This window comes from Phacochoerus africanus, chromosome 11 (assembly GCF_016906955.1).
Source record: "Phacochoerus africanus isolate WHEZ1 chromosome 11, ROS_Pafr_v1, whole genome shotgun sequence".
Taxonomy (NCBI): Eukaryota; Metazoa; Chordata; class Mammalia; order Artiodactyla; family Suidae; genus Phacochoerus; species Phacochoerus africanus.
Window position 1 is genome coordinate 41,589,897 of NC_062554.1, and position 24,127 is coordinate 41,614,023.

The 24,127-nt window shown below is 38.7% G+C and overlaps 2 protein-coding genes across 2 annotated transcripts; one reads left to right on the forward strand and one right to left on the reverse strand.

Annotated features, from left to right (window-relative positions):
* Positions 1 to 4,833: 4,833 nt before the first annotated feature.
* Positions 4,834 to 5,448, reverse strand: C11H11orf71 (chromosome 11 C11orf71 homolog). Its single transcript, XM_047753449.1, has one exon. It carries the CDS (start codon positions 5,269 to 5,271, stop codon positions 4,894 to 4,896), a length of 378 nt encoding a protein of 125 aa, XP_047609405.1. The 5' UTR covers positions 5,272 to 5,448; the 3' UTR covers positions 4,834 to 4,893.
* Positions 5,395 to 13,744, forward strand: RBM7 (RNA binding motif protein 7). Its single transcript, XM_047753448.1, has 5 exons — positions 5,395 to 5,705; positions 6,590 to 6,752; positions 7,557 to 7,644; positions 10,396 to 10,486; positions 12,232 to 13,744. Exons 1-5 carry the CDS (start codon positions 5,610 to 5,612, stop codon positions 12,589 to 12,591), a joined length of 798 nt encoding a protein of 265 aa, XP_047609404.1. The 5' UTR covers positions 5,395 to 5,609; the 3' UTR covers positions 12,592 to 13,744.
* Positions 13,745 to 24,127: the final 10,383 nt, after the last annotated feature.

The following is a 24,127-nucleotide window of genomic DNA, read 5'->3' on the forward strand; positions in this document are numbered from 1 at the left end:
TGTGAAAGTTTCCAGGCCAGGGATCAAACCTGCACCAGAGCAGCAACCTGGGCCACTGCAGTGAAAACAGATCCTTAACTGGCTGAGCCACCAGGGAACTCCAGAATGGAGATTTTTAAGAGTAGGGAGTATTTCTAACTATTTCTGTAGAACTGAGGTTTCTCAGAAAGATAGGTAGTATGCAAAAATTTTAAATTTATGAACAAATAAATTTGTGAAACATTGGTTAAAATGAAGTTAACTAGGTTTCCTAAAGGAATTATCAGACTCTGTAAATGTTTTCACACATTATGACTCCCTAAGAAGGTGATGAAACACATACTTGTCAATTTTATTGACTTCCTGTCTTTTTTCAAAAGATTATCTCATATTTCTAGTAGAGGTTCTGTGGAATATACTATGGGAAACAGTGGAGTAGTTGATGATTCTATCATGTTTTAGTTTAACCATATGATTAGAGATATGCTTTAGGCTTATTAGTCTGGAGTTATATACATTTAGGATGCAGTAGAGAGACAGAAGCAAATAAAACAGGCTAGATGTCCAGGCAGATACAGTCCAGGTGATGAAAAAATACATATAGAAACCTAATATAAAACATTGTGAATTTAAAATGAGCCAGTCTTTGCAATTGAATGGACATAGGCAATAAAGATAGGAAATAGGCCATATGGAGTCATCGGTATTCAAATATACACATCTGGTTAGCTAGGAAAATGAGAGTACTTTTCATGGAAATTGGGAAGATAAAAACTGCACTTGAGTGGGATCTAGGCAGATTCATCAAAGGAATAAAAGACACAATTAATTTTGCTCAAAATACACTTAAGTCTCTGACTATCAGAAGTCTACTCTTCCCTCCCACACTACTTTCCGTCTTTTCTTTCTTTCCTTCCTGCCAAGTTACCCCTTTTAGAGTTAAGCTTAGCACCAAATTTGGCTGTTGAGGGAAACAGTCTCCTTGGAATCCTTTTTTTTTTTCCCCTATACACCCCAAAGGCATTCTTTTTAAGAGTTTTAGTGCCAGTGAGTAGAGGGAGTAAATATTCTACTAGGACTTCAACACATACTTGTCAGTTGCTTAGTAGGATATAATAAACAAGCGGCAATAAAAACAAAAATGAAGTTACCATGGATTTTAAAAGACTTATGGGGGGAGTTGCCCTTGTGCCTCACTGGTAATGAACCTGACTAGTGTCCATGGAGATATGGGTTCCATCCCTGGCTTTGCTCAATGGGTTAAGGGTCTGGCATTGCAGTGAGCTGTGGTATAGGTTGCAGACGTGGCTCAGATCCCGAGTTGCTGTGGCTGTGATGTAGGCCCCGCAGCCGTAGCTCTGATTTGACTTCTAGCCTGGGAACTTCCATATGTCACAGGTGCAGCCCTAAAAAGCAAAAATTTATAAATAAATAAATAAACTATAAATAAATAAACAAAAAACTTATGGGGAGTTCCTATTGTGGCTCAGTGTGTTAAGAACAAGACATAGTGTCTGTGAGGATTTGGGGTGGATCCCTGGCCCTCCTCAGTGGGTTAAGGATCTGGCATTGCCACAAGCTGCTGCATAGGTTGAAGATGCGGCTTGGATCTCACCCTATTTGACCCTTAGCCCAGGAACTTCCATATGACGCAGGTATGGCTGTGAAAAGAAACGAAGAAAAAAATCCTTATGGAAGTACTAATTTGGGGGACTATTTTTTTGTATTACTCTTAGAAAATTCATTTTAGGACAGCATGGTGATATTAATTGGTGATATTAAAATTCATTTTGTAAACATGGTTTCTTAATGACATGGACTGCTCTTACGCAAACTCAGCTGTCCCTGCTTCAGGTAATTTCATCTGAAGAGGTTTATTTTGATCCTTGCTTCCGTAATAGTCTTTGTGACTCCAGGAAGATGTAACTTGGACACTAGGGCAGATGTTAATAACAAGGAGAATTTAGGCAGCCATTGGCTCAGATTTAAAATGATGGAGAATCTATGTGAACAGGTCCTCCTCTTGTCAAACAAAACAAGAATTTTCTTTTACATTATTATTCAATCAAAGCTCTACTCCTGAGGACCCTATGCAAGAACGAACAGAAATTACATCATTCCCACTGGGTCCTCCTCTTGTGTGCTTTTGTGCACATTTATACCAAACTTTTGTTCCTTCATGTACAAATCTCAGCCTTCTTTCCCTCAAGCTAAGGAATATGAGCCAAAGCTGTATTAATGTTGTTCCATCTCCTAGAGTTATGTGACCCAGCTGGCCTGCCTAGGACAGCCCTATTTATGCCTGTTGCCTCAGCATAATCAATAGTCCCCTCTTCCCCTCCCAAGATAAGTGTGGTCAGCTTATGGATCAAACTTCACTTTTTTCTTCTCACCCAATTCTCCATTTTCAATTTTAACCAAGTTTAAAATTGAAAGTAGAGAATTAAAGATTAAGTGGGAAAGAACTGGAGTTCTTCTTATTTAATTGACAGGATTTAGCCTCTATCTGAACTTTGCGCGGTTAATTCATTACCTTGTGAGGTGATATTTTCCATTATTAGGCATCTCTAAGTTTTATGAAAATCCTTCTTACCTTCAGCCTTGATTGTATTATTTTTCTCCAATCTAAAACTCTTAGCCATAGGTTTGGGATTCTTTTTCAACGACAGGTTATCATAATGCCAAGCCAAAAGCGTCCATCGTATATTATTCACTTCTTTTTGGATATCTAAAATACTCTTAGTTATATACTATCTTTAGGAGAATTGAGAAAATAATCGCTCATTTTTTTGTGTTATATGGTTCAAATGAGGAACCTGGGTTGAATGGCTTCAAGGCTCTATCATTTACTAGCTGTATGACCTTGGAAAGTTTACTTCATTTCTTTGTGTCTCGGTTTCTTGGCAATAAAATGAAAGTATAATACCTTTGTTATGGGCTGTTGTGAGAAGTAAATGACATATATAAAGCTCTGTAATGGCAGAGACCTTGTCTATCTTGTTCATTACTTTCTTCTAAGTACCTAGCATACATAGTAGGAAGAACAGAATGTTTCAATGAATATCTGAATAAACAATAAATAAAACCTCCTAGCACTCTGTCTTGCACATGGCACTCAATAAAATGTATCTATTATCATTACTATTTGTCTATTCTAGGGCCTCACCTGCAGCATATGGAGGTTCCCAGGCTAGGGGTCTTAATTGGAGCTATTGCTGCAGGCCTACACCACAGCTACAGCAACGCCAGATCTGAGCCGTGTCTGCGACCTACACCACTGCTCACGGCAAGACCGAATCCTTAACCCACTGAGCAAGGTGAGAGATTTAACCCGCAACCTCATGGTTTCTAGTCAGATTCATTAACCACTGAGCCACGACAGGAACCCCAATCTATTATTATTGTTTCAAACATTTTTCTTATGACTAGGTTTCTAGACTTCTCACTGTATTAGTCACTTTCTTAGGAAAGCTCCCTGGCTTGTCAAGCTTTATCAGACAAGATTCCAATGGGAAAAAGCTAGACTACCTGCTTACATAAAGAGTTAGAACTTAAACAAAACCCACTAACTTTCTCCCAATACCCTCCTTTAAACCTTGGGAAATGTATGGTTAAGACAACAAAAATAGATAGAATCATTAGCCAGTTAAGAGAAGAATCAGGGTAGTGCAATACTATGGAAAGCCATTGCAAGAATGGCTTATTCTCATCACTGCACTGCACTGCACCCCACAGCACCTAATAAACAGTCCAGTGTAGTGATTACCTATTGATTGATTAGCCTCTTCATCTAGAGTACACTCCTTTATTTCCTTGATAGCAGGACTATGTAAAGTTTATCCACTGTGCTTAGCGCTGTAAAGATCTTCAAATATTGTTGAATGGTTGAAAAGGAAAAGACAAGAAAGCTTAAGGAAAATGCTGGAGTAAATAAATGAACAGCTTCATAAAATGAGCCTGTTAAGACGAAGGTTTCCAATCTTTTTTTTTTTTTTTTGTACATTTTGGGACAACAGGTTGAGATTAAGAAAGCTGGGATTGAATACAATAAAATGAGAAATGTAAGTGTAAAAATTCATTTGGAATCTCAACAAATTGAGAAATATAAGTTAGTTCACTAATTTGAAAGAGTAGGAGTCCCAGTTGTTGCTCGGCGGTAACCAACCCGATTAGTACCCATGAGGATTCGGGTTGGATCCCTGGCCTTGCTCAGTGGGTAAAGGATCTGGCATTGCCAGTGAGCTGTGGTGTATGTCGCAAACGCCGCTTAGCAATGGCATTGCTGTGGCATAGGCAGCTGCAGCTCTGTTTAGACCCCTAGTCTAGGAACATCCGTTGCTGGTGTGGCCCTAAGAAGAAAAAAATAGTTGTTATCTGACAGATTAGCAAGGCTTAGGTTTCATTTTTGTTGTTTTAGTATGGTTGTGATTGAAGTTTGTAGATACTTCTTAAGAAAAAGTGGAGGGGATGGAAGAAAGTGTTAAGGACCAGATGATAGGATGAAGTGTTGGGCTACAGGCGGAAGGATAAGCCAGAGTAATAAACTAACAGCACTAAAGATCAAGGGGACAGTCTGTGGTAGAAACGGAGGCAGTTAAGGAAACTCGGAATTTCAAGTTTCAAGGTAGGAAAAACTGCCAGGTTTATGACTACCTCAAAAACTCTCTGCTACTTCCGCCCTTCTGATCCAATTATCAGCCCTTCCGATCCAATTATCACGGCTGCTTAAAACCATCTGAATTAATTAAAAACTGTTCCTTCCTGCTAGGCTGGTGTAACAGGACTCCTACCTATTTTTATAGTGAAATGAAAAGACGTCCCTAATTAAAAATAAAGACTTCGGTTGCACCAAGAAAGGATTTGAGAGAAGCCTTGTTCACAAGCTAATTGGGGGGGCGGAGGGAGGTGTTCGTCTTAGGCCGAGAGACGGGCAGCGATAACACCTCCAAGTGCCACCAGACGTTGTTGCAGGACACTTCTCAGGAGGTCGAGTTTCACCTCAGGGACAGGGTACGGTGAGAATCTGGCCTGCCGGCTCCGGCTCCGCCCATCAGGTTCCCGGCCCTTTATAAAGCGGGCAGGGCTCTGGCCACCAGTAGGTGCCCGACGGCTCTCGGTCCGGGCGTTTATCCGCATAGCCGGCCGAGGAAGTTCTGGAAGAATAGCCTCAGGCCTGGTAACGAGGAAGCTGTCCCCAGAGACCATCGCCAAAGCTAAGGCCGCCGAGCTGAGGTCTCCGTGGAAAGAATAGTAGCCACTCCTGCTCCTTTGATCGCCGGAGGACAGGGCCATTTTCAAACACTGCCTGCAGTATTTGCGTTACGTCCCTCGGTCAGGGCAGGCCCTCGCGCCCTCGCGACTCCGCAGATCAGTCCAGCCGGTCCTGCCCGCGGAGTCTGACCGCGCCGGAAGCCATCACTGGAGCGGCTGATCAAGAAACTGCCTCTACCAAGCGCTCTTCTCGCGAGCGTGCGCAGTTCGTCAGAGCACGTCGACGCCACTGAGAGCCGGCGTGATTGACGTTTACGTCCGTGACGCCACAGAGCGCGAGGACGTGGGGTTTCTGAGAGTGCGCAGTGGGTGCGCCGGCGGCGACCCTTCGGCCTTTTTCGGGAGGGGGCGACGCTGAGATGGGGGCGGCGGCAGCCGAAGCAGATCGCACGCTCTTTGTGGGCAACCTTGAGACGAAGGTGACAGAGGAGCTTCTTTTTGAGCTTTTCCACCAGGTAAGCGGCTGGGATCAGCCTTTTCCTTTCGTTTTCCGGCCTGTGTAGGGCCCGGCCCAACGGCCGTCTCAGCTTTCTCGGTGCCAGCGGGACGTTCAGTCCCGGCACCCGACAGGTGGGCTGGTTGAAGGTGGAGGTCGCGCTTAGAAAGTGAGGCTCTCGCTTAGTGTCACTTTATTAGAAGATCCCTGCCTAGTTCTTGCCGAAGTGACGGCTAAAGGTCGTGGAGGGTTCCTCAATTATGCATTCCCCTTGTAGAGATTCAGGGCTTCTAAGTGACCTCGTATGTATGGGTCCGTCACAGAGCTGCGCGTTTCGTCTTCTTTTTGCTTTTTCCTCTTGTAAATTATATTTCGCTATCCTTGTCAGTACCCTTTTGCCACTGAAGTTTCTTACAAAGTTGCAGCAAAGATAGACTCATAGATACTCCATAGGAAAGCAGCATTGTCGTGTTTTAAAATCGGTATTATGTGTTAATCCTGTTCCCTCCAGCTCTATCCTCCAACAACTGGTAACGTTTGACTGATCAATACAAAAGTAGTTTTTAGTCCAAGAAAACTACTTTCTTTTGCTCACAATAACCGTTAGTTTCCATGCAGCGGGAAAATGAAGGATGTTGGTCGCCCGGTTAAAATGCTGCGAAATGTAAATTCAGTGTTTGGGTTACCAGATCCTTATGGTTTCCCTCCCCCACAAATAAGTTAATCTAATTTTCATTCATGTCTATAGGATCTTTGACCGAGATGGGAATCTGTGTGTATCCAGTTTTTTTTACAGTTCCTGGTTACATTTTTTAATTTTTTAAACTTTGTAAATATTGAGTATTTTCCTGAAATTGCTTTATTGAAAATTCTGAACACTTTGTTTGTTTGTTTTGTCTGTAGGCTGGGCCTGTAATAAAAGTGAAAATTCCAAAAGATAAAGATGGAAAACCGAAGCAATTTGCATTTGTGAATTTCAAACATGAAGTATCTGTTCCTTATGCAATGAATCTCCTTAATGGAATAAAACTTTTTGGAAGGCCCATCAAAATTCAGTTTAGATCAGGTAACTATTCACTGATGAGGTTTGGGAGGGAGGTTGTTTACTGCTTTGTTTTTTAAATTTTCTTATTCAGTTTTAAATAACTTCTTTTTGGATTAAAATGCTTTAAGCTTTGTGAATGGTAAACTCTATATATTCCTGAAAATGGGAATTGACATTGATAATAACACTGACAATATGGATTTTAAAAGTTATAATTTTAAAATGAGCTTTAATACAAGAAAAAGAATGCATATAGGTATGACTGGGTCACTTTGCTGTATAGCAGAAATTGGCAGAACATTGTAAATCAATGATACTTTAACAATTAAAAAAATGAGTTTAAAATTTCAGTTTGGGTTTGTGAAAAGAACATAAACTTTGTTAGAATGACTTGAGTTTGGGTTCGTGCTCTGAAAAGAGCAACATAAACTTTGTTAGAATGACTTGAGTTTGGGTTCGTGCTCTGAAAAGAGCAAGGATTATTTCCCTTGGCTGCTTTGTAATTAACTTCTAAAATTTTTGATCATTATGTGAGGATGAAACTTTCTTTGTACTCAGTCTTACAGTTTAGTGTGGGGATCACAAGATCATGGCCAGATTATGTGTTTATACATTGGATAGTACCTTATTTGAAACTCTTGGTTTTGGATATATCTGGTATTAATACTTATAATTTTAACTCTGATGAACTATAAAATGGTCTACTGAAATCTGAGTTTTTCTCTTTTAGCTACGTCTACCTTTTTGGAGTGATAGGGCTGAGGGAGATGATATTTCAAGTTAAATTTTCTATCAGTAAGAATTTCTCCTATTATTTCATTTTAGGAAGTAGCCATGCCTCACAAGAGGTCAGTTTGTCATATCCCCAGCATCATGTTGGAAATTCAAGTCCTACTTCCACATCTCCTAGCAGGTAATATTTCTCACCTATTGTTAAAATCACTATCAGGGATTTTTTTTTTTTTAGGTAGTGATCTCAGAGCACATAGTGATTGATTTCCTTCTTTATGCTTTCTGCTGAATTATTTGCTGTTGGACTATATATATATATATATATATATATATATATATGTATATATATTTTCCCATTATATATAGTTCTTTTAAAATGGATACATATATACCTATATTTATGTTCATTTGTAAAGACATACCCACACCCATGTATGTGTATATAACTGAAATGAAATTTCTCAACATTACTTACCCTTGCTACTGTTTTATTTTTTAATTCACATTAGTTTTATGACCACTAATTGGTTATTGCTTGCAGTTTAAAAATACATACGTATTAGTAAACATACTACTGGACTAAGTTAGAATTGGATTCTACATCTTTTTCTACCAGTTGTGTAATCTTAACCTAGTCTCATTTCTCTGGTCCTGTCTTTACATTTGTAAGGAAGAGGAGTTGATTTGAATGCTCTCTAAAATCCCCAAGTAATTTTATTTTCTTTGTGGAGGTTATTTTACCAGGGACAGTTTTTTCCTGGTATGTCCATAGAGCTAGTTATCAATCATAATAGGCTTCATCAAGAAAGAGGTAGCAAATACCCGTTATATGTTAGGTGCTTCACCAAGTCCTTAGCATTATGATCTCACATTATTCCTCACAGCAGTCTTATGAGGTAAGGATTATTCTTAACTTCTTCAAGCATTGGGCTTGTTTTCAAGCCCAGGCAGTGTGATTGGGTAGAAAGTGTTTAGAAAGTTTTAACATGGAGAGATGATACAAGTGAATGAGGACCTGAAAGAGGCCTATGTACCTAGATCATAATGAATGAAAAATGGAGAGTAGTAGATAATCTCGGTAGAGTAGGTAGAGGCCAGATCATATAGGGTCTTTCTTATAGGCCATAATTAGGTTTTTGAAATTTCACCCTAGGAACAGTAGGAAGACATTAAGAGGTTTTCGGTAGGATAGTAAGAGGAACAGGTTTAGATTTTAATGAATTTCTTTGTTGCACTGGAAGAGAATTGTAGGGGACAAGATAGACCAAAAATAGAAAGACCAGTTAGGAAGCTATAGGTATCAGGGTATTGGTATTAGTGGCAAAGAAGTTAGTGGACTGAGGTTGATGGTTTGAATTAAGGTGGTGCCAAGAGCTTGAGAGAAGTGGGTAGATGGGAAAAGATTTTGGAAGGTGAAATTGTAAGGAAGCAATAATGTGAAAGGGGTACACTTTTGGTATCTTTTCTTGCCAGCTGACATTGTGTTTATATACTTTTCAGTACAGTTGGAATTTGAAGCACCTTTAACTACTTTATAGAATCTCAGAAGATGTCTTAGGTGGAAGAAAAAAGTTTGTAACCCCTCTTAGAAATTCTTGGGGGGGAAATACACAAGTAAATACTTTAGTTTTAATCAAAGGCTAGATTGTACATGATTTTTATACTCTCTCTAAGTAAAATTTGACTCCCTTAGCATACAGATATATAATCCAATTTAGGAAAATCCCACAGAAAAAGATGTTAACTATAAGATAAATCAATTGGTGATTTGATTCCAAAGGCATACTGCTCTTTTTTTTTTTTTTTAAGGACAACACCTGCAGCATTAGAAAGTTCCCAGGCTAGGGGTTGAATCAGAGCTACAGCTGCCGGCCTATGCTGCAGCAACTCAGGATCCAAGCTGAGCACCACAGCTCATGGCAACACCGATCCTTAACCCACTACCCAGTGAACAAGACCAGGGATTGAACCCAAGGCCAGGGATTGAACCTGCATCCTCATGCATATTAGTTAGGTTTGTAACCCACTGAGCCACAATGGGAACTCCCCAGAGGCATATTTTAAAGTAGAATTAATTTAAACCCTTTTCTGAGTTTTTCTGTAGAGCAGGTTACCTCTTTAGGAAATAAGGAATAAGGTTTAAATCCTTAAAATTAATACGTTACAGAACTCTTACTTCTTTACTCCCTAAAACCTATTCTTCTTTCCTGTCTCATTAAAGGTTTTATAGCTCAAGCCAAAATTCTGAATTTTGTCCTTTATGTCTTCTGTTTCCCCCACCAGATATGTTTAATTGATCAAATCTTTTTCACTTTAGTTATCAGTCTAGGCCTTTGCGCTAGCCCAGGGATTGATGCATTTTTTTCTATAAAGAGCCAGGCAGTTGATATTTTGAATTTTGCATGCCTGTGAAGTTTCTTCTCTGCCATTATAACACCACACATAGAGTACAATAACTAAAGAATTTGACTGTATTCCAATAAAACTTTGTTTAGACCACCTGGCCTTGGCCCACAGGCTGTGGTTTGCTCACCCTAGTCCTTCCCTCAACTGGAATGTGTTAACCTCCACACAATTTTGTTCAGCTCTCACTTAAGGTATGTCCTTTTTAGAAAGGCCATCCCTGACTAGTCAAGCTAAAATAGAACCCCTTTCTCTCTCACTTTGACTTGCTCTCTAGTCATTTATTCCTCTGTCATTATAACCATGTGAAATTGTCTTATTGTCTGAATCCTTACCCCAGCTCCATGAGAGCAGATACCTTGTTGGTCTTGTTTTGTTGTTGTTGTTGTTGTTGCTGTTTTTATTTATTTATTTTGTTGTTGTTGTTGGTCTTGTTCATTCCAACCTTTGAGGACTAGGTCTTGCTCATGATTGGTATGTAGTAAACATTGGATAAATGATTATATGTTGGTTTTCTTATTTTTTGCAGGTACGAAAGAACGGTGGATAATATGACTCCATCAGCACAGATACTTCAGAGATCTTTCTCTTGTTCAGAAAATTTTCAGAGACAAGCAGTGGTAGGTTAATTTTTCAACTTGAGTTGCTAAAAAAAAATCATAGTTAAAATATTCGTTCTTAATGAAATTTTCTTGAAGTAATTTCTTAAATTTTAGTTAGACCAGCATGATCTTTGTAGATTGATCACTCATTTTGGTTTACATTGAGCTGAAATATATATTTAGAAGACTGAAGATAAGTAGAAGAATTACATCTCAGATTTGTAACTTTCTTTAAGCATTGTTGGTATTGGGGGGGGGGTGTGTATTGCACATTTTGGAAACTCATTCTCTAATGTTCTTGTAAGCTGTGCTGAGTAACTTCTTATTACATACTATCTTTAATACTTACTTTTAATACTTTAATATATTGGAGTCTTTTAGACCAGCTCCCTTTTGAACTTCCCGTGTTTTTCTGTAATAATAGCACCAAGAATACTTTCTTAGGTATCTTTTGCTATTTTTATCTTTGTCTTTGATCAGTCTCCAGATCCTTCATTTTTTTCTTTTTCTTTTCTTTTTTTTGGCTTTTTAGGCTGCATTCGAGGCATGTGGACATTCCCAGGCTAGGAGTCAAGTCGGACCTACAGCTGCTGGCATACTCCACAGCCACAGCAACTCGGGATCCAAGCCGTGTCTGTGACCTACACTATAGCTCACGGCAACGGCAGATCCCTGACGCACTGAGCAAGGCCGGGAATCAACCGCATCCTCAGGGATACTAGTCAGATTTCGTTTCCGCTGTGCCACAACAGGAACTTCTTTTTCTTTTTCTTACATTTATGTCTTCCTTTTTGTTTTCTTACCTAAATCACAATCTTGGCTTGTGATCTCTAAGAGTGAAATAAAATAAAATTGAGAGGCCAGTATAAAGGGATATCATCTTTTATAAACATTATTTTTCTCATTTTGCTATAGACCATTAAAAAAATCAGCATTGGTTAATGTCTGTCCATAAGCAGAATTTGGGAACCACTGGTGTAGTCATTTACTACTTGTCTCTGTTTTCTTCTCATTGGTCCATCTCGTACACCACTTCAAAATTACTATTAGAACTCTGTTTTGCTTATCCTCCTGGCTGTTTGACTTTTCATTGTTTGCAAGACAAAGTTAGAATTCTCTAGCCTTGTGTTTTTACTCCCATCATCTGGTTTTTACCCCCATCATCTGATTCCAATAAACCTTTGTAGCTTACCATCCATTAGTCACTGCTCATGAGGTGTATAACCTGTCTTAGTCAGAATTACTTGCTGTTCTATGAACCTATTCTGTTTCCCTATTGTTTGTGCAGTTTTCTTTCTTTGACATAATTCCCCCTTAAAATGTTTTTCCTTAAAATACTCCATCCATACTTTGAATACTCAGATCATATGTCACCCTCATTAGACTCTTCCTAATGATAGTGAGCTTGTGGCTCTTAATGTGTTCATCATGCAGTAATTTACATTACAGTCACTTTGTATGACTTCTTCCCTTCTGAGTTGTGTTCTGGAGGGCAAAGAGCAGTAATTCTGTACAAATATCTTGTAGACAGGGGACCCCCCCCAAAAAAACCCATAAAAACAAATATCTTGTAGACATATATTGGAATGGATAAAGCTATTGTATTGTACTACTTTTAGTTGTGTTTAACTTAAGATTCATCTAGGCAAAGAGTGATTTTGGTTTTCTATTATTGTGTTTGGCTAACCATGGCCAGATATATATTGACTTTGATATCTGGAAATATTTGCTGTTAACATTTCCTACTTTTTCTCTTCCCTTAGATGAACAATGTTTTGAGACAGATGTCATATGGAGGGAAATTTGGTTCTCCACACCTGGATGCATCAGGATTTTCGCCATCAGTTCAGTCCCATAATCCTTCTTTCAACCAGTCTTCAGGCTCCCCATGGCGCCAAGATACACCGTCGCAGCGAAAAGTCAGACAGAATTCTCATCCCTACCTAGCAGATAGACATTATAGCCGTGAACAGCGTTACGCAGATCATGGGTCTGACCATCATTACAGAGGAAACAGAGATGATTTCTTCTATGAAGACAGGAATCATGATGGCTGGAGCCATGACTATGATAACAGAAGAGACAGTGGTAGAGATGGAAAATGGCGCTCATCTCGACACTAACAAGTGTTAAAATGATGTTTTTATAGGGTCATTCTAGGCCCTTTTGGTTAAGTTGGCCTGGGAATGTTTTGTTAAAAAACTGTATAGAGCAGCTTTACAAGTTGCCACATTTCTTTATAAAAATTTTAAAACACCAGTCCCATACAGAAATGAGAAGAATTGTGGTTCTGGTTTTATTACATTAATAACCTTTCACCTCAGGGTTTTAAGAAGAGGAAAGGGTTTTATGCAAAAGAAAGTGCCACAATTCCTAATCATTTTAGACAGTTGAGGAAAGGATGTATTATTATATGGATTAGTTGAATTATGAAACAAATATTTTAATTATTTGTTATCTTTTTGTATTGCAAGTTTCTTGTTCGTGACTCAGATTTTGGTGGATATAATGAAAACATTCAAGTTGATAGTCTGAAATGACTCAGTATTTTGTTAATGAGAAAATGTAATTTCAGTGATTCATTTTACTCACATTTGAGGAAACTTTTTGGTATAAAGTTTGGGGATAAATCATTAACTTCTTAGAGAACTTAAGTGTAAGTTCTGTGACATGCTCTTAAGTTTTACCCTAATTGAGCATTCATGTGTAAATCTACACATGCTATTTCATTATAAAATCTTAGAATTTGCTCCTTAAATCTTAATGTTTGGTGTATGGCTAAAGTGACTCAGGAAGTTAATTATCTTGAAATTATTTTTTTACAGTAAAAATACAGTGTTAATGTAAATCCCCCCTTTCAGGAAGAACAAACATGTAAATGCATAGTCAGAAAAAATGGTAAAATGTCTTACTGAAAATATACTTTTTGGATGAAAAGGTTCACAAAACCTTTATGTGCTGCCTCTATCACTCAAACTTTAAAATTTTTAACATTTTCAAAGTGCCCAGGACATGTATATAAGGACACATTTTATTATGGAGATTGTACAAGTTACTTTTTTTGTTTTTGAATATTTGAAAGAATTTAGTCTTAAACACTTTCTGATTTAAACTTTTTTAAATCTTGTTTAACAAAACTTTTATGTATTAAGATGCTGTTTCCCTTTCATTGTAGAACTTGTTTGTAAAAATTCATTCCTTGAAAAATTCGGATCCTTTTTAATATTGACAACATTTGTACTATACTGCTTTTTAATATATTGAAAACAAAAAGGAGGGGTGTGTCCTTTTTTTTTTTTTTTTGACGTCACTAACTTTGGGGACTTTGTACACAAAAAGTTAGCAACACTCAATGATTGCCTGGTATTAAAACTGTCAGTTCTCAGAGCATTCTGGAATACACCTTTTGTACATACCAAACTTAAACTTTTAGAATCAAATTTTCAGTGACACATGGTTTATGTTTCTGAACACTTACTCTCCCAGTTCTCTCTAGGAATTTGTGCATTTGGTTTTCTGTTTGTAAATGCATGTAGTTTTTTGTTGTCCAGGTAGATGGAGCTATTCAATTACTCAGCATAGAGAGTGTTAAGATCAAAAGTTTCTGGAGTTCCCATTGTGCAGCAGAAACAATCCAACTAGTAACCATGAGGTTGTGGGTTTGATCCCTGGTCTCTCTCAGTGGGTTAAGGATCCAGTGTTGCCGTGAGCTGTGGTGTAGGTTGGAGACGTGGCTTAGATCCCCAGTTGCTGTGGCTGTGGTGTAAGCCAGCAGCTATAGCTCCCATTTGACCCCTAGCCTGGGTGGGGCCTTCTATGTACTTTGGGTGCAGCCCTAAAAAGCAAAAAAAAAAAAAAAAAAAAAAAAATCTAAAGTTTCTGTTGGCTTAAGTCATTTAATAGTAGAAGGATTTGTTTCCCATGAGCCTGTTTTCAGGAGTCTTACCTATAAGAAAACATATTTGGTAGCATTTGTAGATATTAACAAATACTAGTACTGCTTTATTGCAATTTATCTGTGGGTCATCCATTCATATTGATTCACAGGTGTCCCTGGTTCAGAATAATCTTTTTCTTTTTTAATGGCTTTTGGGACACCCCTTGTGAGGTTCCAGTGAATCTTTTTTATTTTAGTCTCACCCAGTCAAAAGTAACCAAACTAAATAAATGTATTGTGTAAAGGGATAGGACAAAGAACTGAATATAGCTGGTGAGACAATTCACCAAGGTTCTGGGAGCTGCAGGAGTAGAAAGGAAGAGACTGTTTCCTGTGGAGAGCGTTTTCTCCCAGAGTGTGTTGCATGAAACTACTCTCACAAGGTGTTCTGCAAAATAACAGGGCTCTGTAATCAAACGTTTACTAAAAATGTACTAACACTGACTTTCTCTTAAAGTGACAGTGGCACTATAAAGCTTCTGACAAGTGCTATAGTAAAGAATGTTTATACCTAATTGCATTTTTCGAACTTACTTGACCCTTATTTTACCATCTTGTATGTAGCAAATCAAGATCCCCTCATAGAATCTTTGACTCCCACCTCCAATCAATCATCTGAACATTTCATATCACTTTCTAATTATATTGTGTAGCCTCATCTCTCTGCTGATGGCCATCATCCTAGAATGAGCAATCATTACCTCAACAGGTTTATTCTAACAGCACCATAATGTTGAAGTACCAATTCATGTACTCCCATAGTGCCCTGTATTTTTCTCATCATAGCCTTTTTTTTTTTGTAACTGTGTTATAATTTTCTTTTTATTTGTATCTCTCTAGACAACTCCATGAAGGCCAGGACCTCATCTTTTTCAGCATTGAATTCCCAGTATCCAGTGCCTGGCATACATATCACGGTAAGTTTCAGAGGACTGTATGAAGGAACAGTTGTCAAATGACTGAATAAAAAAAGGAGGCTTTGGAGTTCCCTCATGGCTTAGTGGGTTTAGGATCCAGTGGTCACTACTGTCACTCTGGTTACTGCAGTAGTGTGGATTCCATCTCTGTTGCAGATGTGGCCAAAAGAAAAAAGCTTCAACATAGAAAACTTTGGGCACAGATTTCTTAACCTGAACCATCATTACATCCTAGCATAAAAACTGCTTCAGGCATTCCCAACGTGGCTCAGCGGAAACGAACCTGACTGGCATCTGTGAGGACACAGTTTCGATCCCTGGCATCACACTGGGTTAAGGATCTGGTGCTGCCATGAGCTGTGGCATAGATCAAAGACGCGGCTCAGATCCTGCGTTGCTGTGACTGACATAAGCCAGCGGTTACAGCTCCCACTTGACCCCTAGCCTGGGAACCTCCATCTGTTGAGGGTGTGGCCCTAAAAAGACAAAACAAAACAAAATGTTTCATAATATACTGTGCCTTTACTTTTATGTATTTATTTTTTTGAGGGAAGCTGCTCCCGCAGCATATGGAGGTTCTCAGGCTAGGGGTCCAATCGGAGCTACAGTTGCCGACCTACACCACAGCCACAGCAACGGAGGATCCAACCTACACCACAGCTCACAGCAACGCCGGATCCTTAACCCACTGAGCAAAGCCAAGGATGGAACCCATAACCTCATGGTTCCTAGTCAGATTTGTTTTTCTGCTGTGCCATGATGGGAACTCCCTGTGCCTTTATTTGTTTTTCAAATTTTTAAGAAGTTTTGGATCTGTATTCATGAGGTTTTTCTTAAATTGTCTACCTTAGTTTGAAATTACGGATCTGCTAGTTTTGTATACAAATATTTATGCCCCACATTGAATTGTTTTTGTTATTTGTTTGGGGTTTTTTGTTGCTCTTGTTATTGAAACGTTTTCTTTTAAGGAGATGCAAAAAAGAAAAGAAATCTTAGATATTTTTCCAATAGTTACCATTTCTGGAGCTCTTCATCCCTTTATGTAGCCCTGTTTATCCATCTGGTAGTTGCCTACTTGAAGAACTTGTTTTGATAGTTCTTACAGTGCAGGCTTGCTGGTAATGAACTCTTAGTTTTTGTATGTCCGAAAGAGTCTCTTTTGTTTTTGACATATATTTTTGGCTGGGTAGATAATTCTAAGTTGACAGATTTTTTCCCCCCCTTTCAATACAGAAATACCTGGGAGATAACTGCGAGTTTAGTTCCAGATCACCGGTAAACACCAAATATCACAGTAAGCAAGTCACAAAAACTTTCAGTTTCCCAGAGCATATAAAAGTTATGTTTACATTATATTAGGTGTGAATAACATTATGCCTAAACCCAATGTATATACCTTAATTTAAAAGTCCTTTATTGCTAAAAAAAAAAAAAATGCTGATTATATGAGCCTTCAATGGGTTATAATCTTTTTGCAGGTGGAGGGCCTTGCTTCCGTGTTGATGGCTGCCGACAGATCAGGATGATGGTGCTGAGGGTTGGAATGGCTGTTGCAACTTCTAAAATAAGACAACAATGAATTGTTGCATCCATTGACTCTTCCTTTCACGAATGATTTCTCTGCATCATGCAATGCTGTTTGATAGCATTTTACCTTCAGTGGAATTTCTTTCAAAATTGGAGTCAATCCTTTAAAATTCTGCTGCTGCTTGATGAAATAAAGTTATATAATGTTCTCAATCCTCAGTTGTTATTTCAAAAATCTTCACAGCATCTTCATCAGGAGTAGATTCCATCTCAAGAAACCGCTTTCTTTTCTGATCCATAAGAAGCAACTCCTCACCTGTGAAAATTTTATCATTTACAACAATTCAGTGACATCTTCAGACTCCACTTATTTATTTATTTATTTATTTATTTTTTGCCTTTTTGTCTTTTTAGGGCTGTACCCACAGCATATAGAGGTTCCCAGGCTAGGGGTCTAATTGGAGCTGTAGCCACTGGCCTATGCCAGAGCCATTGCAATACCAGATCCGAGCCCTGTCTGTGATCTATACTACAGCTCATGGCAATGCCGAATCCTTAACCCACTGAGCAAGGCCAGGGATCGAACCCGAAACCTCATGGTTCCTGGTCAGATTTGTTTCCTCTGTGCCGCAATGGGAACTCCTCCACTTATTTTTTTTTATAATTAATTTTTCTTTACAATTTTAAAGGTTACTTTCCATTTACAGTTATTACAAAAATTGGATCTATTTCTCATGTTGTAATACATCCTTGAACCTACCTTACATCCAGGAGTTTGTACCTCCCACTTGCCCACCCATATATTGTTCTTCCTCCTCCCTCATGCCTATAACCACCAGTTCTCCATATCTGTGAATCTCCTTTTTTGTTTTATTCCCTAGTTTATATTTTTTAGATCCCACATAGAGATGATATCATACAGTATTTGTCTTTCTCTGATTTATTTCATTTAATATAATGCCCTTCAAGTCCAAATTTTGTCCTTTTTTTATGGCTGTGTAGTATTCATTCACATACCATATCTTCTTTATCCATTCATCTGTTGATGGACAGAGGCTCTACTTTTTTTTTAAATTTTTTTAAGTAGCAGCATATGGAAGTTCCTAGGCTAGGTGTTGAATCAGAGCTGCAGCTGCCAACCTATGCCAGAGCCATAGCAATGGCAGATCCGAGCCACCTACCCCATAGCTAGCTCATGGCAATGCCGTATCCTTAATTCACTGAGAGGGGCCAGGGATAGAACCTGCATCCTTGTGGATCCTATTTGGGTTCGTTTTCACTGACCCACAGTGAAACTTCTAAGAGCGCCAACATTTTATGATTTCTGAAGTATGGGACAATAGTTGTTAAAACAGAATTCTATTAGAGGTGCCATCTAAGTTATGGATTATGAAGTTTTTCTGTCTGGCTAGTGATAACAGATACTGTTCTTGGTTCTAGGTAAATGTTGGGTAGCATTCTAATTATTTGGCACAGTTCTTTCCCCAGCCTTGGCTATTTTCTTCAAACCTCTATGGTGATCAGTACTTTCGTGAGTGTAGAGGAAACTTTCTTAGCATCTCTAGGAGTTTTCCCCCACTACAGCCCAATCCTCTTCAGTGGTGTGTAATAGACCTTCTAATTGCCTTAATTTCCCTGAGCCCTCAGCTTTATCTCCTCAACTCAGGGAGTTGGCCAAGCTCTGCCTGCCTGTCCTGTTCCACACTGCAGACTGAAAACTTTCTCAAGGCAGCAAGCTGCAATAGTGATAAGGCTCACTGCACTTGTTTCCTGTTTCTTGGGGGAAACTGTCCTTTGTAACAGATGTCCATGGTTTCATATTTTGTTTTTGTATTGATTGCTTCAGGTAGAAGAGTAGAGCTAATTCTTGTTATTCCTTCTTGACTAGAAGTGTAAATTAATTTATAGATTTTGATATGTAGTACGCTAACCATTCTTCATTTTAAATGGTCTACATTTTTAGGTGTTTTGTTTGTTTGTTTTTGGCATGCAGAAATTCCTGGACCAGGGCATGAACCTATGCCACAGTAGCAACCTGAGCCTCTACAGTTACAATGCTGGATCCTTAACTGACTGGGTCACAAGGGAACTCCCTAGGCTTAATTTTTTTCTCTAATTAGAGTTATTTATTTATTTATTTTCTTGTCTTTTGTCTTTTTAGGGCCGCATCCATGGCATACAGAGGTTCCCAGGCTAGTGGTTTAATCAGAGCTGTTGTTTCTGGTCTATACCACAGCCGCAGCAAAGCGGGATCTGAGCTGTGTCTGGGACCTACACCACAGCTCAAGGCAATGCCGGATCCTTAAGCCACTGAGCGAGGCCAGGGATCGAACCCAAAACCTCATGGTTCCTAGTCAGATTCGTTTCTGCTGCGCCATGATGGGAACTCCCTAATTGGAGTTATTTAGATTCTATTTAGTCATTTCTAAATGACATTCCCCCCCTCCATTCTTCTATTGTGACTTCTAATTTGATAGCTTTGGGAACAGAAAATGTGGTCTATGTGATAAAAATTTGTAGAGAGACAAACCAGTTTACTAGCTGGATGATCACAGGATCTTTTTGGTTGCTTGGCAGTGAGCTAGCACAGCTGAACCCATGGCCCAAGCACAGCTCTCCAGAGGCTGTGGAAGGAATCTGAAACCACATCCATCATTCTTGGCTCACCGTCCTGCCTGTGAGTTCCATCCTGCACAATTCGATGCCTGCTTGGTGTTTGCCTGAGAGTTTCTTTTCCAGACTCCTCTAATGGTTCCCTAAGATGTTTGAAAAACACTTGTTTTCTCTGTTTCAGGATTCTGTCTTTCCAAAATGCTCTCTACCTGATAAGATTTATACATCCTAAAAGTCAGAATAAGAAAGAATTTAAAAAATTAAAAAATACATACATTTTATTTTAACCTAATACACATAAATATGCATTCCTTCATTGTCCATCTTTTGAGGCGGGGTCAGGGCCTTTTCCGTAAGTCTAGGTGCAGTGATTATAGTTCAGTGGGCTTTCTTGTATAAATCACTATCAGACTACTCTGCCTATGATTTCCATTGTGGATTTCTTTATAGTGGAAAGTAAATGTAGAGAAGCTTTGGAAATAGTCAAGTTTTCTGGGATTCATATCCAATTTTTTTTTTTTTTACAGTTGTTTAGCACACATTTAATCTGACAACACTTTTTTTTTCCTCTTATTTGGCTGTACCTGCAGCATATGGAAGTTCCCAGGCCAGGGATGGAGCCCACACCACAGCAGCGACCTGAGCAACTATTTTTCACATTCTTATTTCAATGGTTTATATACTGTTTAAATTAAGATCTTATTTTAATAAGAACTAACATTAGCAGGATTGGAATAACTCAACTGGTAAGAGGAAGCATGGGTAGACACAAAGTAGCTTACTAGCCTCTAGGCTTCAGCATGTCAGGGACTTTTGACGTTTATTACAGCCAGGATAGAGAACATCAGTTGTGTAGAGTTTAAAGTTAAGTGTGCTTCTGGAGTTCCCATCGTGGCGCAGTGGAAACAAATCCGACTAGGAACCATGAGGTTGTGGGTTCGATCCCTGGCCTCGCTCAGTGGGTTAAGGATCTGGTGTTGCTGTGAGCTGTGGTGTAGGTTGCAGACAAAGCTCAGATCTGGGGTTGCTGTGGCTGTGGCGTAGGGTGGTGGCTATAGCTCCAACTTGACCCCTAGCATGGGAACCTCCATATGCTGCAGGTGCGTCCCCAAAAAGACAAAAAAAAATTAAATAAATAAATAAATAAATAAATAAATAAATAAATAAATAAATAAAGTTAAGTATGCTTCTATCATAGTAGATGAGTCCTGTTATATTTTTCACACCTTGTATTTTTTTTCTGCTTGATCTTAGAACTTTTAAATAGGTAATTTTGTTATTTTCTCTGAGCATGTCTGCCAGTTTTTGTTTTATATATCCTGAAGCTATGCCAGATACAAAAAGAAACATGCCATTTCTTCATACGTGCCACGACTTTTATCAGTGTAAATATCCTTGACTCATTTTCATGCTATTAACTGTGAATTCTTTCTTTTTCTTTTTACAGCTGCACTTGCAGCATATAGAAGTTCCTGGATTAGGCCACAGCAACAGCAACACTGGGTCCTTAACCCACTGAGTCACAATGGGAACTCCTGAATTCTCTTTTTTATACAGTATTCCACATCTTTTTTTATTAATATTTGCCTTCTGTGTCTTCATCTATTAGTTAATTTTTAATACATCTTTGTCAATTGATTTTAGGAGTGCCTCTTATGTTAAGATATGTTTTATTTGTTATACTTCCTTGTGGGTGTATAAGATTGATAATCTTTTCTTTGTTCTTTTTCTTACTTCTAATACAGCATTTCATAACCCTGGATGTATACTAGAATCATCTAGGAACATTTCAAAAAACAATTTATTTTCTAAAATTTACCCCAGAATCTTAGGGGAGGAAGGTCATATCAATTTTTTTTGAAGATTCTAGCATGAACAAGGATTGATAACCCTAGTGTTTCTATTCCTGTAGTACTTCTTTCATTTTATTTATTCATTTATTAATTTGGCTGCACCTGCAGCATGCAGAAGCTCCCAGACCAGAGATCAAATCCAAGCCACAGCAGTGATAATACCAAGTCCTTAACTGCTAGGCCACCAGGGAACTCCCTGTAGTGCTTCTTTTAAATTCTCAACAATCACATTTACATTTATAGTTTTCTATCAATGAATAGACTGTAGCAGTTAGGGTTAAATCAGAGAGGCAGAAATAAGAGCAATTAAAAGTAAGGAACTTATCATAGGGATTCAACCACCTGCGGTTGTGATTGCTGGTGGGGCAATTTGTTGCCTGTGTCTGGTGCTGGCCTGAAGTCATAAGTTAGCCAGACCAGCAGTTGGGAAGGAAAGCTGAACAAGAACAGAAGCAGGGACAAACTGGAAACTGCCGGGAAAAAAAGGGGAAAAAATGGAGCCTGTATCTCCTTCTCTGCCTTAGATGACGTGGATGACTTGGAGTCTGCAGGCTAGGTGCTGCTCCACACCAGCAGGGTGGGCCAGGAGGGTAGTAAGAACGTGCAGGGGGTACCACAGTGCCCGGCAGCCTCCAGCAAGCTTCCACAGTGTAGAAAACATGGCTGCTGCTTCCCTTATGACTTCTGGATCTCAAGCAATTTCTCTCGTGGCCAACTGCATTGCAGTTCAGGTGCTAATGGCCTGGAGTCAGGCCACACTTCCCAGGTTAAGGGCTTAGTCCTCCGTGAGACTGCCTTCATTTCAGATACCAGCTGCAGCTTCTGAATTCTCAGGCCACCCGCACTTCTGAACAACTTGGCTATCAATTTGGGGGTTCCCACTACCCTCTGAGATTTGATAATTCATTAGAATGACTCACAGAACTCAGAAAAGGAGTATACTTGTGGTCACAGTTTTATGATAGCAAAAGAATACAAAACAAAACCAGACTGGTTTCTTCCACACCCACCTCACCATTCTTTTTCACAATTTTGCTGGGTAACTCTTCCATGCTTATTTTTCTATGTGAATATTATTATCAGCCTGTCTAGTTTTATACCAGCCTTATTGGTATTTCCATCAGGGGGGTAATTATTGATTTTTAAATTAATTTTATTTTAATGAGTTTGGATACTTTTACCTCTTTGTATCAGCCAGTTATACTAACTCATGAATTGTCTATTCATATCCTTTGCCCATATTCCTATTAGGGTTTTGATTCTCCTTAATGATCAATGATAGCTCTTTGTTTTCAAAAATACTAGAGCTTTACTTGAAATGTTTCTTGTAAATGTTTTCTCCAACTACCTAATTTTGCTTCTTCTTCTTCTTTTTTTTTTTTTTTTATCTTTTTAGGGCCACACTTGTGGGATATGGAGGTTCCCAAGCCAGGAGTCAGATCGGAGCTGTAGTCATAGGCTTACACCACAGCTCACAGCAACACTGGATCCTTAACCCACTGAGCGAGGCCGAGGATGGAACCTGTGTCCTTACGGATACTAGTCAGATTTGTTTCCACTGCGCCACAATGGGAACTCCTAATTTTGCTTCTGATGTTTTTTGAAGTCTTGAAATAAATAATAAAGGTGTGTGTGTGCGTGCATGTGCGTGCACATGCATGGGAAGGGGGAGTATAAGCTAAGGTTTTTTCTTGGCATAGCTTCTTCTGTTGAGAGCCATACATCATTCTTTCCATGCCCCCAAATAAATGAAACAAATCATTTTTTCCCAGGATTTTAATGAGTGTTTTTATGTTCAACTGTTCAATCCATTTAAAATTTTAGTATATTTGAAGATTTTTGGGGGGACTGTGTCCACAGCATGTGGAAGTTCCTGGCCCAGGAACTTAACCAGCACCACAGCAGCAACCTGAGCCATAGCAATAACACTGAATCCTTAACCCCCTGAGCCATATGGGAACTCCTCTCTACCACAATTAAACAAAAGCCTTTATTTAACTATTTTTCCAGGATTAAAAATATGATCAAGAAAACACTATTTTTTAAGTTTGTAGAAAAATCCAATAATGACTTTATGATTGCATGAAGCCTGTAAACTAGTATAGGAAGAACTAGCCTTGTATAGCCTGAATGTGAAATGACTTGTTGCTGGAGTATAAACACATCAGGTCTCAGATTATAGGTCTTCTTGCATATATTTTTAAGAAGGTGGGGGCTGTTCCCCAATTTTGGTCTATAGGTTTTAAATTAAAATTTATAATTCCTATTCATAAGAAGAATTCCACTGAATTTTCTTATGATGATGAAATATATATAACAAAATTTCCTATTTTAAAGTGTGTAGTTCAGTGGCATTTAGTGCATTCATAATGTTGTGCAACCATCACCATATAAATATGTATTTCCTAAACTTTCTCATCACTTGAAATAAATTCTACCCATTAAGCAATATATCTCATTTCACTCTCTGCCTCCCCGCATCCCTCCCTGTAACCTATAATCTACTTTCTGTCTCTATGAATCTGCCTATCCTAGATATTTCATATAAGTAAAATCATGCAGTGTTGGTCCTTTTATGTCTGGCTTATTTCACTTAGCATGATGTTTTTAAGGGTCATCCATATTGTAACACATATCAGAGCTTCATTTCTTTTCATGGCTGAATAATATTCCCTTGTATGTATATACAACATTTTGTTTATCCAGTCATCTTGTTGATGGACACTGAGATTGTTTCCATCACTATTGTGAATAGAAATAATTCTATTTTAATCACATTTAATCTATTTGTTTGTGTGTATATAAATATATA